This window comes from Myotis daubentonii, chromosome 15 (genome assembly GCF_963259705.1).
Source record: "Myotis daubentonii chromosome 15, mMyoDau2.1, whole genome shotgun sequence".
NCBI lineage: Eukaryota > Metazoa > Chordata > Mammalia > Chiroptera > Vespertilionidae > Myotis > Myotis daubentonii.
In genome coordinates, this window is record NC_081854.1 from 33370061 (window position 1) to 33389082 (window position 19022).

General features: G+C 41.9%; 1 protein-coding gene across 4 annotated transcripts in view; it reads left to right on the top strand.

Annotated features, from left to right (window-relative positions):
* The first annotated feature begins 1689 nt into the window (after window positions 1-1689).
* MBTPS1 (membrane bound transcription factor peptidase, site 1) overlaps window positions 1690-19022 on the top strand; it is a 56298-nt gene continuing 38965 nt past the window's right edge. For 3 of the 4 annotated variants that reach the window (XM_059667216.1, XM_059667215.1, XM_059667217.1), the window contains exons 1-3: window positions 1690-1885; window positions 14836-15320; window positions 16525-16782. In XM_059667216.1, coding sequence (XP_059523199.1) covers window positions 15152-15320; window positions 16525-16782 — 427 coding nt within the window. In that variant the 5' untranslated portion in view covers window positions 1690-1885; window positions 14836-15151. The remainder of the gene's footprint in view (window positions 1886-14835; window positions 15321-16524; window positions 16783-19022) is intronic. The other variant, XM_059667214.1, reaches the window with a different exon arrangement.

Genomic DNA, 19022 nt, shown 5'->3' on the forward strand with positions numbered 1-19022 from the left:
TTTCGAGTGCTTTATTACACACATGAAGCATGGGTTTAGGACGTTAGAACCTGGAGTGGTGGAAAACCAGGAGACCAGGATGCTGTGGTTCTCCGCCTTTCTTGGTGGATTTCTGAGGCATCTGTCCCATGTCCGAGTCCCCTTCAGTTTGCAGGGTTCCAAGGAGCTGGCAGCATTCCTCGCTTCCCTGTTTTGGGCTTCACCGTCACATGACAAGGATGTTTGCAATGCACTAGCCTACCTTAGCCCCTGACACTTGGGCTATGCATTCAATGGTACAGTGACTTAAAGGGCCCTTAAAAGAACCCTGGCCAAAATCAATTTACCCCAAATTAGAACAGTTAAGTTTAAGATCAAGTGCATTAATCATGGCAGCTGGGAGTTCTGCTTAATTTTGAGGATTTCAAAATGGGGGGAATGGGGGGTGGGGACTGTTTCACCAGGTGTGGATTGGTCTGTAACCACCACTGTTTACTGGACATATTATGACTCCAGCTTTGTTTGTTTTATTTAACCCTTCTATGAGGTAGGTATTAATATCTTTTTGGGGGGGGTGGGGGGAGTAGGAAGGTGAGGTATAAAGAACAAGTACAACTTGCCCAAGATCACAAAGCTAGCAGGTGATTCTGTATCCCCTACATTAAACGAGTTTGTTAAAGGGAAGATGAAGTGCTGTGACATTTCTGGTCATCTTGGTCCTATGCAGCATTATCATGCTGCGGTGGGAAGTTCAAGCAAGACATAAGCAGTTTTTTTTTTTTTTAATATATTTTATTGATTTTTTACAGTGAGGAAGGGAGAGAGATAGTCAGAAACATCGATGAGAGAGAAACATCGATGAGAGAGAAACATCGATCAGCCGCCTCCTGCACATCCCCCACCGGGGATGTGCCCGCAACCCAGGTACATGCCCCTGACCGGAATCGAACCCGGGACCTTCCAGTCCACAGGCCGACGCTCTATCCACTGAGCCAAACCAGTTTCGGCAGCAGTTTTATCTGACTACATAGCACATCATTTTTCATTAGCATCACCTAACGTACGTTTTCTGTTCCCCAATTGTGCCCAAGCCAAGTGTGGGCCACTTCAGCATTTCTACAGAAAACAGCCTGTGATCCCCGGTATTGAAATCACCCACGCATTTTGTGGGGGGAGACAAACTTTTGATATTTGTTTCTTTGACGGGGGTAACACTTGGTATTATTGGTCCAGGCAGGGCGGAAAGGAGCCCGGAGTGGAGCAGACAAGATTTGGGGCAGGGGTTCCGCCTGTCAGGGTGGGAGGGAGACAGGTAACTGACTCACGGGTGACCGCTCCGCCCGCTGCCATGTTGGTGAACGGGTGGGGGTTTGCAGATTTGGTGCCGCCCGGGCCTGGCTCTGGACCCGGACACCTACAGGCCCCGGGAAGAGAGCGCTGGATACAGCTTCAGGCGTTTATTGCAAATGCTGGCCTCGGGGCCCGACCCGTCAGGTTTGTTGTCCGCAGAACAAGGGCCAGCGTGGCTGCTTTCGTGCCTGTGCCTGTTCCCTAAGGTCCTGGCCCCAAAGCCCAGCGCATCCCAGGACAGGTGCGGCTACTAGGGCAGAGCAAGACCAAGGCCCTGCAGCCCCGCCCCTTCCCCCAGGGCCGCAAACGTCGCGAGACTGTCGTTCGTCTTCCGGCCCAAACCCTGCGGCCCTCGGCGTCCGGAGTGCGCACGCAGGCCTCACGCAGGGTACGCACAGCCGGCGGGGCGGGTGTTCTCAGCCGTCGGTCTCCCCGTCCCATGGCGTATTCTCGCGAGAGTTGAGAGTAAACAGCCCCGAATGGAGACTCGAGGTGTGTTCGCCGCGGAGGAGCCGTCATCCCGAGCCCTCGGGACCCGAGTGTGAGGCAGCAGCAGGTACGTCGGGAGGCCCGCTCCCCGAGTCACCGCATCTCCCGATCTGCGCGGCTGTCGCGCGTGCTGAGGTGCTCCTCGCGCCCGAGGCCCCGAGGATGGGGGTCTGCGCTGGCGGAGGCTGGGGCCTCCCTGCGACCCTGGACCCGCGGGGAGCGGACTCGGGTTGTGGGGCGCGGGCCTGGGGCGTGCGGTACAGCCAGGCATTTAGACGCACCGGCTCCACAGCGTGCTTGGCGGTAGGAAATGAGCAGCCCCCTCCGCTCGCCAGACCCCGCCTGGACTTAAACGGCTGTTGTCCCTGCCCGGCCTTTTCTGCGTGTTTACCCGGTGTGGTAGCTGGCCCAATTTCATTTTCTTTATGTGAAATAAGCTTTAACGGAGGGAAACAATATGCCGGGCTCTGACCCTCAGCCTCCGGACATCCCCGGAGCGCTAGGTATACTCCAGAGGGTTCCGCTGTCAGGTTTTCAGTGACCGCAGAGCTTTGCCGCGCTCTCTGCACCCTGCTCCGCTGATTTTCAGACGGGCAGTGTAAGAAGCTCTGGGCAGGGGGGCCCCGAGGTTCGTGGGTTTATCAACATCATTTTTATTAAGGTGTTTACCCCTTGTTTTTGTTAGAGCCACTGAGAATCTTGGCCTGTTTGTGTATGCAAATTAGGTTCTGTACTTACATTTACCTTAAGAAACTTCCAAGTGAGATAGAGTGACGTAAGATCCGAGCTGAACTCCGGAGCATTTAGTTTCCTCTGGTCGTTCAGTCTGAACTGTGCTAGTAAGTAGCTCTCTGACTTCAAGGTCTCATTCTGTAAATGTGTAAAAACGAGGGGCCCGGGGAACAGTGATTCTTCCAAACATTTTTTATCTTTTAATGTAAGAGTTTTGTTAAGGTAAAATTTACATGCTGCAAAATTCACCTGTTTTAAGGTACTGATTCATTGATATTTTTTTCATTGATTTAAAAAAAAAATCAAATATTGAGTTGTGTAATCATAACCACAATCCATTTTTAGGACATTTCTATCACCCCAAAAAGATCACTACTCATTTCTAACTTGAGCCCCAGATCACCACTAATCTTTCTGTTGCTCTAGAGCAGCGGTTCTCAACCTGTGGGTCGCGACCCCTTTGGGGGTTGAACGCCTAAGACCATCGGAAAACACATATATAATTACATATTGTTTTTGTGATTAATCACTATGCTTTAATTATGTTCAATTTGTAACAATGAAAATACATCCTGCATATCAGATATTTACATTATGATTCATAACAGTAGCAAAATTACAGTTATGAAGTAGCAATGAAAATAATTTTATGGTTGGGGGTCACCAGAACATGAGGAACTGTATTAAAGGGTTGCGGCATTAGGAAGGTTGAGAACCACTGCTCTAGATTTTTCTTTTCCAAATATTTAATTGATTCAGGTGGTATCATACCTTGTGTCCGCGTTCTTTAATTTAGTATATTTTCAAGGTTCATCCATATTGTAGCTTGTGTCACCATTCCTTTTTATGGCACAGTAATATTCTTTTTTATGGATATAAAACATTTTGTTTATTCATTCATACAGAACACCTTTTGCAAATAAAATTTTATTTCATGTTCCCATGTATGATGCACATGGCCAGAGGCCTTCATTGGAAGGGGTGTGTGGGGATGGGGGTGGGGGGGCGTGACTCCTGCCTACTAGTTCTCTCCATTGCATTCCCCAAGCGACTGTTATCTGATCAAGAGTTGCTTGTTATCTATGAAAAAAATTCTAATTAAGTGCTTGAAGAGCTTTGAGGCACCTATGGGTTCTCTTCTAGTCAAGAGGTGTTTAGCATTCCCTTCAAATTCACATGTTTTTTATTCCATTTTCTATCATTCTGGTTGTAGGTCGTTCTTGCCTGCTGCCTCTTTATTTTTGTGGCACAAATAATTCAAGTAACAAGAACTAGGAGGGCTGAAGACTTAGGTGAACTGCACATGACTCCCATTCGTGCTTTAAGCAGGGTTTGGGGCGGGGGGATTTGCAGCTACCTCTTTGCACTAGGAGAGAGTTGAGACATTGGTTATATTTTGTTGGAAAGGCTTGACAACTCCAACTCTTGGTGACTTGAAATATTAAGAATGTGAAGCTAGAGCTAGACGTTTATTTGGTGTTTGGGTAGGGGACCTTGGTCTCTTACAGTGTTTTGCCTGAGGAGGTGGTTAAGAGACACTTAAGTTGACTTTTTCTTCTCTGTTTTCCTCGTCAGTTTTGATGTGCTGCAGAAATCTGTTAGCTAGATTTATTAATCTTGACAATGTCTTTTTGTTTAAGGAAATGAGTTTAAAGTAAAATGAGGAAAGTACTGAGTTTGGGGGTGCCTCATATGAGGCTAGCCAGTACTAGAGGAATGAAGGGTAAAGAGAATAGGACATGGGATCAACATGTGTGAAAGACTAGGCAATAAAGACGGGGTAGACCAGGATTTTTAAACTTGGGCACTATTGACTCTGGGCTGAATTATGTGTTCTTCCCCCCTTCCCCTTACCAATGGACAGACTGTGCTAGGAGGAACCAGTTCAACCAGGTGTAAAAACATCTTTTTAAAGACAGTATGGTCTGGCATCACTTAAATGCTAGCTTATTAAACAATGCTAATACAGCCAACTATACAGTTAGTTACAAAAGTGGTATTTTTACAGCTACATTTTAATTGAACTGAATGGTACCCTTTCGTGGCCTAAACATAATTCCATTTTCTCTGGAGTTATTTCAGTAAAGATTTATTAAAAAGCAAGGTATATCTGCATACTTAGATGACTATTGGGTGATACAAGTAATTTCCTCTCATCTGAATTGTTTTTTAATTATTTGTAAATAAATAATTTCAGCTGTACTTTACCTATACCCAGAATTATAATCTTAGCCATATTCTTTTTTAATGCAGAGTAGAAGAATCTCAGAGTTTCATCCAATGCTAGCTGTCAGCAAGATCAATTGCTTGGCCAAGTAATGCATTTCCTCTACTTTGTCTCCCTTTTAAAATATATCATTAAGTCTCATTCTTGGCATGTATTATTTTAACTGGTTTGTTTGCATTCAGTGTTCGATGTCCAATATATTTTGATTATACCTGTATTAGAGGCATAATTATAACTTAATTATGGAAGCCCATAATTATGTAAATACCATCTTTTAGAGTTTACCTTTGCATGGAAAGGTAACCAAGTCTTCTATATAAAGAACTGATAGATATTAAATCCAATATACACTTGGTAGATCCAGTAACAGCCCTAATTAGACCCTTCAAGTAAGTGATACTACAGATGGTAAGCCCGTTCAGAATGAACTAGCTAAAAGCTTAGCTTTCCTTTAAGAGGGAGACACAGCTTTTAGTAAACAATTCCTAGGAAATAGATCCCTTTTAAGCTTTACATATTACATATAAAATTAAAATGTAAATATTTTGAATCTTTGTGCCACTGTCTTATCAGAAAATACTTTTCTAGATAATATTTACCTTATAAGCCTCTACTTTAAGAGGTTTATAAGGTATTTGCCAGTAAGTAGTATGTTTTATTTAATTATAAATGTGTAACATACTTTCTTTGTAAAAATATGAATGAATAGAATTTAAGGAGAAAATAACTACCTGTATCATACCATTGAAATGTAGAACCTGTGTTACCACTTTGGTAGACCCTTTTCCATATTCTTTTTTCCTGTGCACATAGATACGTATATAAAAATTAAAGTGTGGATCACATTGTACATGAGCTGTTTTATTTAATGTTTCATGAGTATTTCCCTATATTCTTTGGAAAATATATTAGTTTCCTTTTGCTGCTATAACAAATTTCTACCGACTTAGTGTCTTAAAACAATGCAAATTTAGTATCTTACAGTTCTGGAGGTTAGTAGTTTGAAGTCAGTCTCACTGGGATAAAGTCAAGATGTCAGCAGGGCTTCATCCCTTTTTCAGTTTCTGGAGGCGCCTGCATTCCTTGGCTCCTAACCTCTTCCTCTGATTACTTCAGCCTCATTCATCATCACATCCACTGCCAGCTCAGAGCTCCTGCCTCCCTCTTATGAAGACTCTTGTAATTACATTGGACCCACCTGGATAATCCAGGTTCATCTCCCCATCTAAAGATTCTTTGTTTCATTATACCAGCAAACTCCCTTTGGTCATATAAAATAACATTTACAGGTCCTGGGGATGAAGATAAGGACATCTTTGGGGGATCATTATTCAGCTTTCCAAAGGAATATAATTAAGGAACATAATTGGGAATTGCTGCATAACATCCTATATAATAAAACCCTAATATGCAAATCGACCGAAGGGCAGAATGACTGGTCGCTGTGACGCACACTGACCACCATGGGGCAGACGCTCAATGCAGGAGCTGCCCCCTGGTAGTCAGTGCGCTCCCACAGGGGGAGCGCCGCTCAGCCAGAAGCTGGGCTCATGGCTGGCCAGCGCAGCTGTGTGGTGGGAGCCCCTCCGGCCTCCACTGTAGGTGGGTGGTAAGGAGCGAGGGGTCCTGGACTGCAAGAGGGATGTCTGACTGCCGGCTTAGGCCCAATTCCCAAGGGCAGTGGTCGGCAAACTGTGGCTCACGAGCCACATGTGGCTCTTTGGCCCCTTGAGTGTGGCTCTTCCACAAAATACCAGCTTCTGCGCATGGGCTACAAAGTCAGTCGCACTGTACGTGCGCACCCCCACGTGTTATTTTGTGGAAGAGCCACACTCAAGGGGCCGAAGAGCTGCATGTGGCTCACGAGCCGTGGTTTGCCAACCATGACCCAAGGGGATCAGACCTAAGTTGGCAGGTGGACATCCCCCGAGGGGTCCCGGACTGCGAGAGGGCACAGGCCGGGCTGAGGGAACCTTTCCCCCCCACACCCCCCTTCCTGTGCATGATTTTCGTGCACCAGACCTCTAGTTCTATAATATGGATGAACCATAATTATTTAGCTAGTCCCCTATTATACTTTTAGATGTCTCTAGTTTCCCCCAGTTGTAATCCTTGGACATAAATCATTGTATGCTTTCAGATTCACACATACAGGGAATGAATTTCTAAGGGAGATTTTAGAAGAGCAGTGTAGCCTACCTCTTGAGAGTGTGGGCTCTGAAGCCAGATATTCCTAGTTCCCAGCCCTGCTTTCCCACTCACTGGCCATGAGACTCTAGGCAAGGTTTTGAGCTACCTTGGGCCTCAGTTTTCTCATCTGAGAGTGAGGTTGTTGTGAGAATTAAATGAGTGAATACATGCAAATTACTTAGAAAAGCTCAGTAAGTATTCCTTTTTATTGTTATTACTGGATTTATTAGACCAATATTTTTTACATTCATCCTCAAGGCTTTTAAATACACATTGGCAAGATATTCTAAAAGTTGGTAAGAACTTTTTTTACATTCAGTAGCAACATATGAGAGTACTCATTTTATTGGGTTGAATTCTTAAACATGATTATATTTTATATTGAGTGTCTCAATTTATGTCTGTCAGAATGTTACTAGAGTTTTATAATGTAAACTAGAAGCCCAGTGCATGGATTTCTGCTCCTGTGGGGTCCCTCGGCCTGGCCTGTGAGCTCTCACAATCCTGGACCCCTCAGGGGATGTTGGAGAGCCAGTTTCAGCACGATCCTCCGCAGGCCAGGCTGAGGGACCCCACCGGTGCACAATTGGGGTGGGGGAGGGACCATAGAAGGGCCCCAGGGCTCCTCTCGCCCAGTCCTGACCCGCTGGACCCCAGCAGCAGCTAACCTACCAGTCGGAGCATCTGCCCCCTGGTGGTCAGTGCATGTCATAGTGACTGGTCAAACGGTCAAATGAACATTTGAACACTTAGCATATTAGGCTTTTATTATATAGGATTATAGAACCATTGAGGTTAACTTTAACAGAAATTTATAATGGATCTTTTCAGGAGTTCTCTCAATTCCTTAGATTGAGAAATACTTTTAATTTCACTTTGACTAGCTCAATCCCATCTGTTAGGATATCATTCAGTGTAACGGTTGATGTGTGTGTGTTAATCTCTTTGACATGGTGTATGGTCTGGTTATGCACACAGTGAGTCTAACCAGAAATGTGGGGAGTACACTTATAAGAAGTTTGAAAGTGTACTCCCCACATTTTAAAATTCAGTACTTCCACCCTTCTCAGTGCATTTCTAGCACCTGAGACTAAATATAGAACTTACTTCTTTGCATATTTTGTAAACAATGTAAAGGTTCCAAGGACAGTATAAAAAAAAAACCTTTTCTCTTTGAACCATTTGAAAGTAAGTTGCAGGCCTGGTGCCCATTATCCCCACATATTTTAGTGGGCATTTCCTTCGATTGCTTGGACCTCCTTACATGATCATAACACAGCCTTCAAAATCAGGAAATTAGTCTTTTTAAAATGTTTTCATTCATTTAAGAGAGAGGGAAAGAGAGATAGAAACATCAGTGATAAGAGAGAATCATCCATCCACTGCCTCCTACTGGGGATCGAGTCTACAACCCAGTATGTGCCCTGACCAGTAATCTAACTGTGACCTTCTGGTTCATGGGTTGACGCTTAACCACTGAGCCAAGCCGACAGGGCAGGAAATTAGTCTTGATACAGCACTGCTATCCAATCATAGGCAGGCCCCATTCAGATTTTGCTATTTGTTCTAATAATGTCCATACAGCAAAGGGGCCCATTTCTGAGTCTTGAGTTGTAGTTAGGGGTCATGTTTCTTGAGTTTCCTTCAATCTGGAGCCATATCTAAGCCATTCCTTGGCTTTCATTACCTTGGTACTTATGAATATTCTAGGCCAGTTACTTTGAAGACTGTCCCTTGGTGTGGGTTCTGATTGAGGTTGTGCATATTTGGCCACAGGGCTCTTGAGCACATCTGCTCAGTGGCCCCTGTTTCTTGTGTCCCATTGCTGGTTAACTTGATGAAGTTTCTCCACATAAACTTACTCTTTTTTCCTTTGTAAATCAGTTTTGTTGGGAGGCATTCCGAGCTTATGTGAATATCTCATTCTTTAAATTTTCAATTTATTTTATTAATACATGTCATTGTGGACTTGGGTTTTCCTGTTTTACTCAGTGGGTTAGGATCTGTTACATTCATTATTTATTTTGATGCTCAAATTATCCCAAGCTGGCTTCTGTATCCTATTGACACATCCCCATAATTCTTTGAGCACTTTCTTCCTTTCTGCAAGGATAAAATGTTCCAGACTCATCCGTTCTTAACCCGCCTAGTCTGGTACTAGGTCCTCCTCCAGAGAGCCTGGTTTCTTTTCGTGAGGATGGTGTTTAGAAGACCAGTGCTGGGCACTAGGTGGGCTCTCTCCTATTGGGATGTCACTGCCCCAGTGTCCTTTCAGGAGACAAAGCTAGGAAATGTATGTGTGTGTACACACATTTGCATATGTTTGTTTCTACATCTGTCTATATATTGAAGACCTTGAGTTCAGACCAGTGCTTGCAGTTTTAGTCTGATCCTGCATGGTTCATTCAAGTTTCACTCCTTTTCATATTTGTGACTTCATTCTTTGACAGAAAGCTGCCTCCCACTACCTGTAAAATATTTATTTGATCAAATCAATTTCCTTTTGTTGTTGCCATCACCCCATTCAGTCTCTGACAACCCTTACCAGGTGCCTCTCCGCCACACGCACCTTTCTGATCCTCTTAGACTCCATTTTCCCACACCGGGCCACTGTGGCACTCCCACCAGTGCCAACCTTCTTGTCCTCAGCTGAATTATTCAGAAAGAGAAGAAAAGGAAAAGTTAGAAGTCTTTTTTAAAGAGTGTCCCCCCCCCCCCCTCCATGTGTGTATATGTATGTGTCTCTGTTTATATACTCTGTGCTTATCTTAATACTTGTTGCTCCTTATTTGGAGCCTGCCTTGGAGAGAGTGCTCACCAGGTTTGCATTATATATGAGAGCCAGGAAGGATCCATCATAGACACATGTGAATGGATGCTTTAGATATGGGAACGTGCAGTCTGTGCTTTTAAAGGCCCAGTAGAGGAGTCAGCGGGGACTGGCCATCTTTAAAACAAACAGGCAAAGGCACAGATGTTGGTTGTAAGTGGCCCGTGTTGCAACCCTAGTGCACATGCCTCTTGCTCCCTGTTGGTGTTTTTTGTTTTCCTCAAAGCATATTTAAATTTTGAAGCCCTCTTATTCTGGGATTGGGAGACCATAGAAACCTTGGTATCTGTCATAACTTATGATCTATAGCTCTTTGAAGAGAGTGTCTTCTTAAAACCCAGATTTTAGTTCACCTTTAACATACATAAGCAGGTCAGCCAGATCCAAACAAAACAGGTGTATCTTTGTCCCTGTCATTCCCAATTATATCATTTATCCCATAAAGTTTTTCTACTTGAGGCTATCTTCCTTCCAGCCCGGTGGGTTTGGAGACTAGAGTAGGCTGGACTTCACTAGTGTGGCCCTTTGGGGCAGTGACTAAACCAGTGGCCTCTTTCATTTGACCACTCTTCATATAGAAAGTTTTTTTCACTGAATTTTTTTACCTCCCTGTTCCCTTCTGCCCTAAGCCATGGCCTCAACTCTAATGCTCCTAAAATTTCACATGTTCAGAACTCACCTCCTACTAGTGTTTCCCAAACCAGCTTTCCTGCAGCCTTCTCCATCTCAGGTTCAGTTAGGGGCAAGAGGCCTTGGTCTTGTCCTTAGCTCCTCACTTGCACACCTGCCACATCTGGTTGTCAGCAGATTCTGTCAACTTTGCTGTCACATCTGTAATGTGACCACCTTCATCACCTCTCCTGCCCCACCCTGGCCCAGGCAACCATCTTTACAGGCATCTGCCAGTTGGTTCCCTGCTCCTGCCTGTGTCACTTTCCTGCTCTGATCATGTGTTCCCTTCCCATTCATGGTGAAAACTGAGGCCTTTCTCTGACCCACGAGGCCCTCCGTAGTCTGCCTGCCTGTCAAATCGTCTCGTCTTCTGATTGCCCTTCCTTCACTGCTCCAACCACTGGCCTCTTTGCCTTTCTTTACACAAGTTGGGCATGTTCCTTGCCCCCGGGCTTTGCACTTGCTTTCCCCGGTGCCTGCAGTTCTCTTTCTCCCAGGGCTTGATGGGCTTCCCGCTTCCATCAGTGGCTCAGAGGTTTCTGGAGCACTCTAAAAGTTCAGCCCCTCCCCTGACATGTCATACTGTCATAGCCCCTTCTTTCTTTTTTCTCCTTTAAAATATAGTACAGTATTTATCACTAACTTAGTACTGTATGTTTTAATTAACTTGTATATTGCCCATCTCCCTACAATGGAAGCTCAGCTCCATGAGGTCAGATGTTTCTGTTTATTGTGTTTTCTGCTCTGTTCCTACTGTCTGGAACAGTTCCCGGCTCCTCAGAGTTGCTCAGTAAATGAGCTGGATGAGTGAACAAAATTGCTCAGCATTCCCACCTGGCTCTGTTTATCTCTGCCAGTTCACCCCCGTTGGATGGAGAGGGTCTATATTTCCAGTTGTTTGCTGGATGTTCTGGCTCAGACTTCATACCTGCTTGAGGTCCTTGCCCCTCATCTTCCAGCTTCTCCAGACTGGCATCTCATTGCCTCCCCCCTCACACAGATGGCCTGTTGATTCTGTGTGTGGCCTGTGTTTTCCTCTCCTGTGATGCAGCTCTGCTCAGGATGCCCCTTGCCCCTCCTTATTTCCCTACTTCCAGCCCCACCAGCTCAGCTTCCATCGGAGCCAGCTGCCATCCACTTCATCAGCAGAAGCCTCCTCTACACCAGGAAGAACCTCAATCCAGTGTCCCTGGCACTCCCCGTGTGCTTCAACTTTGACACTTGACTTTCCTATGCCATGTTTAGCTTGCGGTTATGGTTGGCCTATTTGCTGGGTCACACCTGGAGGACTGTGTCCTTCACTTGCTAACAATACTTGTTTATTCTGCAATACCTGGTGGTGTCTTAAACTTGCTTAACACTCTATAAACTTGTATGATTGACTGAATACTAGTAAATTAAGGTAGAATGTCTTATGCTATTACAATGTCCTATTTTCCAAAAGCCTAAAAAGTTTTGTTTTCTATTTGGGAGAGAACTGATTGCCTTAGCCAGTGGTTCTCAACCTTCTGGCCCTTTAAATACAGTTCCTCATGTTGTGACCCAACCATAAAATTATTTTCGTTGCTACTTCATAACTGTCATGTTGCTACTGTTATGAATGGTAATGTAAATATCTGATATGCAGGATGGTCTTAGGCGACCCCTGTGAAAGGGTCGTTCGACCGCCAAAGGGGTCGCAACCCACAGGTTGAAAAACGCTGCCTTAGACATTTTTTAAAGTCAGGCTCCTGCCTCAGTTGTAAGAGAACATCAGCCATCTCTTCTGCATAAGGCTGCATTGAATTTGGGGGAAACAGATTTAATTACAGTGCATCTGACACAGTTAGGTCTAAGACTTGCTTTTAGTATCACTAATTAATATTTGTGTTATATATAGCCCGAATATGTCATACATTCTTTAGCTTGAGGCAGAAGAGTTTTAACAGATTTGTTTATTTAAGCGAGAGATCCATTTAAATCTTTAACTATAAGGTAATTTAATATGACATGAACACTCATCACCAATGATTATTAGCTTCAGTTTCTTTGACCAGTAATACTATAATTAGGTGAACCATATGCTCCATGTAGTTAATATTCTGTGATACTCCATCGCTATATATATAAAAGGCTAAGTGACCGACCATCCGTCCGTCTGTCCAACTGGCCAGTACATATGTCGCGCACTAGCAATTTAAAAATAAACATTGACTTGCGCATGCACAATACATATAAAGCTCTCACTGACGCCAATCGCACGCGTGTGTTTCGATCTGTCGTTGATTGTGAATTTGGTTGTTTTTGTTGACATTCTGAAGCTGAAAGAAAGTGGCGGCGTGGACAGAATATGTCTGAAGACCAACTAGGCACAACGTACATCGGAAGCCAAAAGAAACCGGTGTCCCCATCTGACACTGGCCTCCCATTTAAATTAATTCAAAGACAGTTTTCCGTGATGCTAGCATTTGCGATGACTATTAATAAATCACAAGGACAAACTCTAGACAGAGTAGGAATATTCCTACCTGAACCTGTTTTCGGACATGGTCAGTTATATGTTGCTTTCTTTCGAGTTCAAAGAGCATGTTAAAGTTGTAAGTACTACATCAGAAGGGAAATTAGTCAAGCACTCTGAAAGTGTTTTTACTCTTAATGTGGTATACAGGGAGATATTAGAATAAGTTTAATCAATTTATCAGTCATTGTTTTTATCAATGTTTTTATATCATGTTTTTGTGTTTATATCATGTCCTTGTTATATCATGTTGTTGCTTATTAATCAATTTATATATTATTTTCATATACATTTTACTAATTTTCATCTCTGACACTTCTATTATAGAGAAAGGGCGAGTAGCGATATTAAAATATTTCTTCTAATTAATTTCCTTTCAATGTGCATGAATCTGTGTACCACGCCACTAGTCTAATATAAACAAAAACAGTTGGGGCTCACTCCCAAGCATATTACTATGAAACTTTTTAGAGTGGCTTTTGGTATCCCCTGTTTCTTTCTTTGGTCTTTCTATTCTTGTCTGTTTTTAATTTCTTTGTTCTCGTGGTTGGTATACTCGTTGTTCTAACTGTTGATATGGAAATAACTTTTAAAGTTTCATTTCTGTCTGATGAGCTCCTTGTCACCAAGCTTAGTCTTTAGTTTCAGAGATAGAACTTTTCAGGATCATTTGTTATTACAGCAATGAAAGTACTAATTATTGACCTTATCAAAATTCTTTAGACTCTTGCCCCTTGCTCAGTGTTTTCCTGTTTATGGATAGTCCCAGAAACTACAAACTCCTTGTTACTCAATAGCACCAGTGTCTGATAGAAGATGGGTTTAACAGCTTGACAGACCTCTCTTGAAAGGGGGCTAACTCCTTGTCCTAAGTCTTCAAGTGACAACAGAAGGCCTGTCTTGTCTCATTCATCTGTCTTCCCCTTGCTGGGTTATTTATGTTTCTGGTGTGATCGATGCAACTGATTTTTCTGGGCATGCCACAGCCAGCATTGTTTTTTACTGCTGCTCTTTTTTTCATTGTGAAGAATGATCTTTTTTTTTTTTTTTTTTTTTTTTTTAACCATTCAGATATTTTGAAAGGTATATGTAATTTATCACTCACATAACATTTTCTTTGGCAACAGCCTACTTCACAAACTGTCCTCTCATATTACTTCTCATGAAGAGATAATCTGGTTTTATAACATACTTAGCAGGTTAAATTTCTTTAATTTGAGGCATTAGGTAAAATAAATTAAATGATAGTAAAAACCCTTCGATCCTCCTTTCATAGAATTAGCAGAAAAATATTTCAAAATTTGAAGAAGTGTAACTTGAGTACTTTTAAAGCACAGTGTCTCAAAGAACGTATTAAGTTCATGACTTGAATGAAAATTAGTTTGTTCTTAGGTATTAATTTTACACTAGAAAGTAAGGGTGTATACCAAGTTTTTGCCTGAGAAATTACTGAAATTTATGGCGAATTTAATGTGTTGATTGGGAAAATGCCTGAAGAGTTGCAAATGGTAGGAAAATACAGAATCTTAAAAAGAAGCAAAATAAAACATGATAAGCAAAGTATTGTGATTCCGCTTCTCTTTGGTTGCCAGGATGATCAGGGCCAATATGCTTAATATTCCTGTTGTTATTTCTTATCCTTAATTTTCTTCATTTTCCTCACGTATTTTATCCTTTCTTATTTTGAAATTGAAAGAGATGAGAAGTGAGTAAAAGTGAAATAATGTGTTTTGTGATTGTGTCATACATTTATCTTGCCTTATAATGGGGATATCTTTCTGACCCTCTTATCTAAATTGCACCTGTAACTAAATCCTAACTAGTCTGTCAGTGTGCTACTAATGTCTCTATGCTTGTTTTGTTTTGTAGATTGGCGCACAGAGTGATTGCTCATCCCCTTGGACTTTGCTTCTGTGGTGCCAATGGAGTGTAGGACTCAGTTGTCTGGGCTAGAATGACAGAAGCCTAATGTCCAAGATGGAGAAGAAACGAAGAAAGAAATGAAAGCCTCTTTTCAGGCCAAATCACAAAAGGCCATGAAATTTAACTTTTATTTACATTGGACAAGACTGTAAAATGGCTGATCAGTAATGTTTCAGCTTTTAGCTGAAACAAAAATTAACTTATAATCAAGGAAGAAAAAAGTGTGATTTGAATTTATGCGATTTTATGACCATATTCACTTATGACCATGAAGCTTGTCAACATCTGGCTGCTTCTGCTAGTGGTTTTGGTCTGTGGGAAGAAACATCTGGGTGACAGACTGGAAAAGAGATCTTTTGAAAAGGCCCCATGTCCTGGCTGTTCCCACCTGACGTTGAAGGTGGAATTCTCCTCAACAGTTGTGGAATCTGGTAATGATATTCTTTTTAATATTTTTTTATTGATTTCAGAGAGAAAAGGAGAGGGAGAGAGAGAGAAAAACATCAATAATGAGAGAGAATCATTGATCAGCTGCCTCCTCCACGCCCCACACTGGGCATCGAGCCCGCAGCCTGGGCATGTGCCCTGACTAGGAATCACACCATGAGCTCCTGGTTCGTAGGTTGTTGCTAAACCACTGAGCCACACCAGCTGGCATGCTATTCTTTTAAATGTTAGGGACTCCTTCTATGCTTTTTGTTTCAAACTTACTTTAAACAGTAGCTTTTATGAAAAAAAAAATCCCACTCTTTGCACAATAAAGTTCAGGTGGGGTGAGTGCATAGCGCTTGGGTATTATATTCACTGTGCTGAAGTTTCTTTCCCCAATGTAGTTAGCTTATATGAAGCAACGAAATTGACGTTCTGAATTCTTTTCCTAAACCTTGATTCCATGGAACAGATGCCATTGTAGCTGGTGAGGGTTGGGAATTTGGAGGTGCCAAATGTTTAATGTACTGAAGTACAAGTGAGCAGATGTGATAACTAGCAAATAGTCTTGTATAATCTCCAAATTTTGTTACTGTTTTCAGTAAAATAAAGTTGAACCTTCACTTCTCTGGGTTCCTTTTGCTTGTTTGAAAAACTTACATGTATTTCTTTGCTGTATATTCAAACTTCTGTTAGTATTTGCTTTTTATTTTATTTTATTTTTTTTAAAATATATTTTATTGATTTTTTACAGAGAGGAAGGGAGAGAGATAGAGAGTTAGAAACATCGATGAGAGAGAAACATCGATCAGCTGCCTCCTGCACATCTCCTACTAGGGATGTGCCCGCAACCCAGGTACATGCCCTTGACCGGAATCGAACCTGGGACCTTTCAGTCCGCAGGCCGACGCTCTATCCACTGAGCCAAACCGGTTTCGGCAGTATTTGCTTTTTAAAAAGATAGCACAGGTATCTGATTTTGAGTAATGTAGTCTGTGATCAGGGGATTCATACACATTATTTTAATATAAAGTTCTGGAAACTGCTGTCCAGAACATTTAAACCAGTCTTTTTGTTTACTGCTCTTTTCACTGTGGGTTTTAAAATATATAAGTTTTCTTTTACCAGGGACATTTTAGATTAGATATAATCTTATGTTATATATGTACATAAATTCTTATTTTTATTTGTGGTTATTGATTTCAGAATATATTGTGGCTTTCAATGGATACTTCACAGCCAAAGCTAGAAATTCATTTATTTCAAGTGCCCTGAAGAGCAGTGAAATAAACAATTGGAGAATTATTCCTCGAAATAATCCATCCAGTGACTACCCTAGTGATTTTGAGGTGATTCAGATAAAAGAAAAACAGAGAGCGGGGCTGTTAACACTTGAAGATCATCCAAACATCAAACGGGTAACACCCCAACGGAAAGTCTTTCGTTCCCTCAAGTACGCAGAGCGTGAGTACTGAGATCCAGGCTAATGTGTATCGATTTCTGTTTCACTTGGATTTAGAGAGAGAATGTACATATTCGCCCATGTTGTGCTCCACCTCCCTCATACCCCACCCTTGAATTTATTTTGAAAACTGAACTGCTAGAATAGTTGAAAAATAGTACAGTGCACACCCATGTCATCTTATCTAGTTTCCTCAATTGTGAACATTTTCTTGGCAGGAATTTAAAAAACCAAAAAGAGGCTTTCATGTTGTTCTGGTAGGGAAAAAGATCAGTTTACAATAGAGGATGATAGTGATTTTTGTTTCTGTTGGGAGTGATTTTCACCTAGGTTTTGTCTCAGCCTTCACACGTTGAGGCCGAGATGTCCCTTCACACTCTGAAATGAAAGTTGGTGCTTTTGAGCAGGGGTCCTTAAACTTTTTAAACAGGGGGCTAGTTCACTGTCCCTCAGACCGTTGGAGGGCCGGACTATAGTTTAAAAAAAAACTATGAACAGATTCCTATGCACACTGCACATATCTTATTTTGAAGTACAAAAACAAAACGGGAACAAATACAATATTTGTATTTGCATGTGGCCCGCGGGCTGTAGTTTGAGGACCCCTGCCTTTGAGTCTCCTCCTTGCTTGCATGTTGCTTCTGTCAGTATGTTTTCATTTCTTTCATGGTATCTCGCAAAATTTTCCTTGGTTTCATTTGTTTTTCTCAGAGCCTCCTGACCATGCACGATCCTGCCTCAGCTGGGTTATTTCAGTCCTAGGTTGTGCAGGTGTGAAGATGGAAATAATTCAGTTATTTCCTTTTCAGTTTGAGGGCTTATTCTTTCCTACACCTTTACAACTTGGGCTTGTCAAGATAGAGTTTATCCTCAAAAATTAATTGCCTGTTTATTACATAATATTTTTGAAAGTGTGTGTATTAGCAAAGGAAAGGTGTGTGTTTTTCCTAACTGTTATAAACTGAAGTAACAAATGTCTAGTTCTGTATTGTTTCTTTCATTGGGAGGAAAAATAAATGAAACTTTGCTTTTGTTCCTTTGTCATATAATAGGCCTGAGAGCCTCTGAGTTTTAAAAAAAAACGCACAGGGGAGAGCAGGCTAACCCATTTGCATAGTCTGACCAGCCACAGCCCAGTCTCAGGTGTCTGACTTCCTCAGGGCTCTTTCTATTAGTCCAGATGTTTGTGGTGCTTTTTCTCTTTAAAAAGCAATAGCCTCAAAACAATCCAGGAAGATAAAAACAAATCAAACCTTGTACAATTAGCTAAATATTGTATGTTGTTTCTTTTTTATCTTAACATGCTTCGGAATATTTTAGGAAACATGGAAATGCCTACTTTTAGCACAGTAATCATAGAATGTGTTGGTTAGGCTTCTTTGTAGCCTCTCCACCGTGGCTGTCTATTACTGTTCTTGACTATCCTTGACTTAGGAGAAAATTTACTTCCCTATGGGCCCACTCTCTTAGTGTTATGTGTGACTTTGTGCAGTGACCAGTTTTTCTTTAAGTTTCAACTTTTCTCATCCTAAAAGTAGGACATAATACTACCTACCTCATAGGGTTCTTATGAAGATGAAATGCAATAGTGGATGTGAACAGACCTCAGCAGGTTTTAGGGTATTGTAAGGATACATTAAATGTTAATTATTCCAGTGGCTCTGTTGTTAGAAGGCTTTGCTTTATTTTAGGCTGGCACCTGTCTTACTCTGGATCTCATCCCTGCTCTATCCCGTGAGCCCTAAGACAGAGCTAACCTGTTTTCCACCAGATAGAACTTAAAAGATGCATTTTAAAGAGATTCATGGTATCTCCTCTTGCGAATTGCCTCTCTCCAGGATAATATCTCCAGTTCCTTCAACACTTACTCATATGACATGATTTCAAGTCCCTCATCATTTGAATTGCTTTCCTTTGAATATTTTTCAGTTTTTCTAAATTGTTCTCAAAGAGTAAAGCCAGGCTGAATTCAGTACTTAACATAAAACAGAACAGGCCCCTCCCTTGTTCTAAATATTATTCTTCAGTGAGTACCTCCAGTTTTGTCCTGTGCTGTTGACTTAAAGAACAGAATCAACATAGGAAGTTTAGTACAGAATAATTGCAGTTGGACTGTGCAAATAATTACTTAGTGAGATTGACATAACTATATATTTTTCCAGTTCCCCTATACTTTCTTGGGTGTAGCCTGGTAAGACCAGGATAAAAATTATAGTAATTTGCTTTAGAAACAGAACTTCAG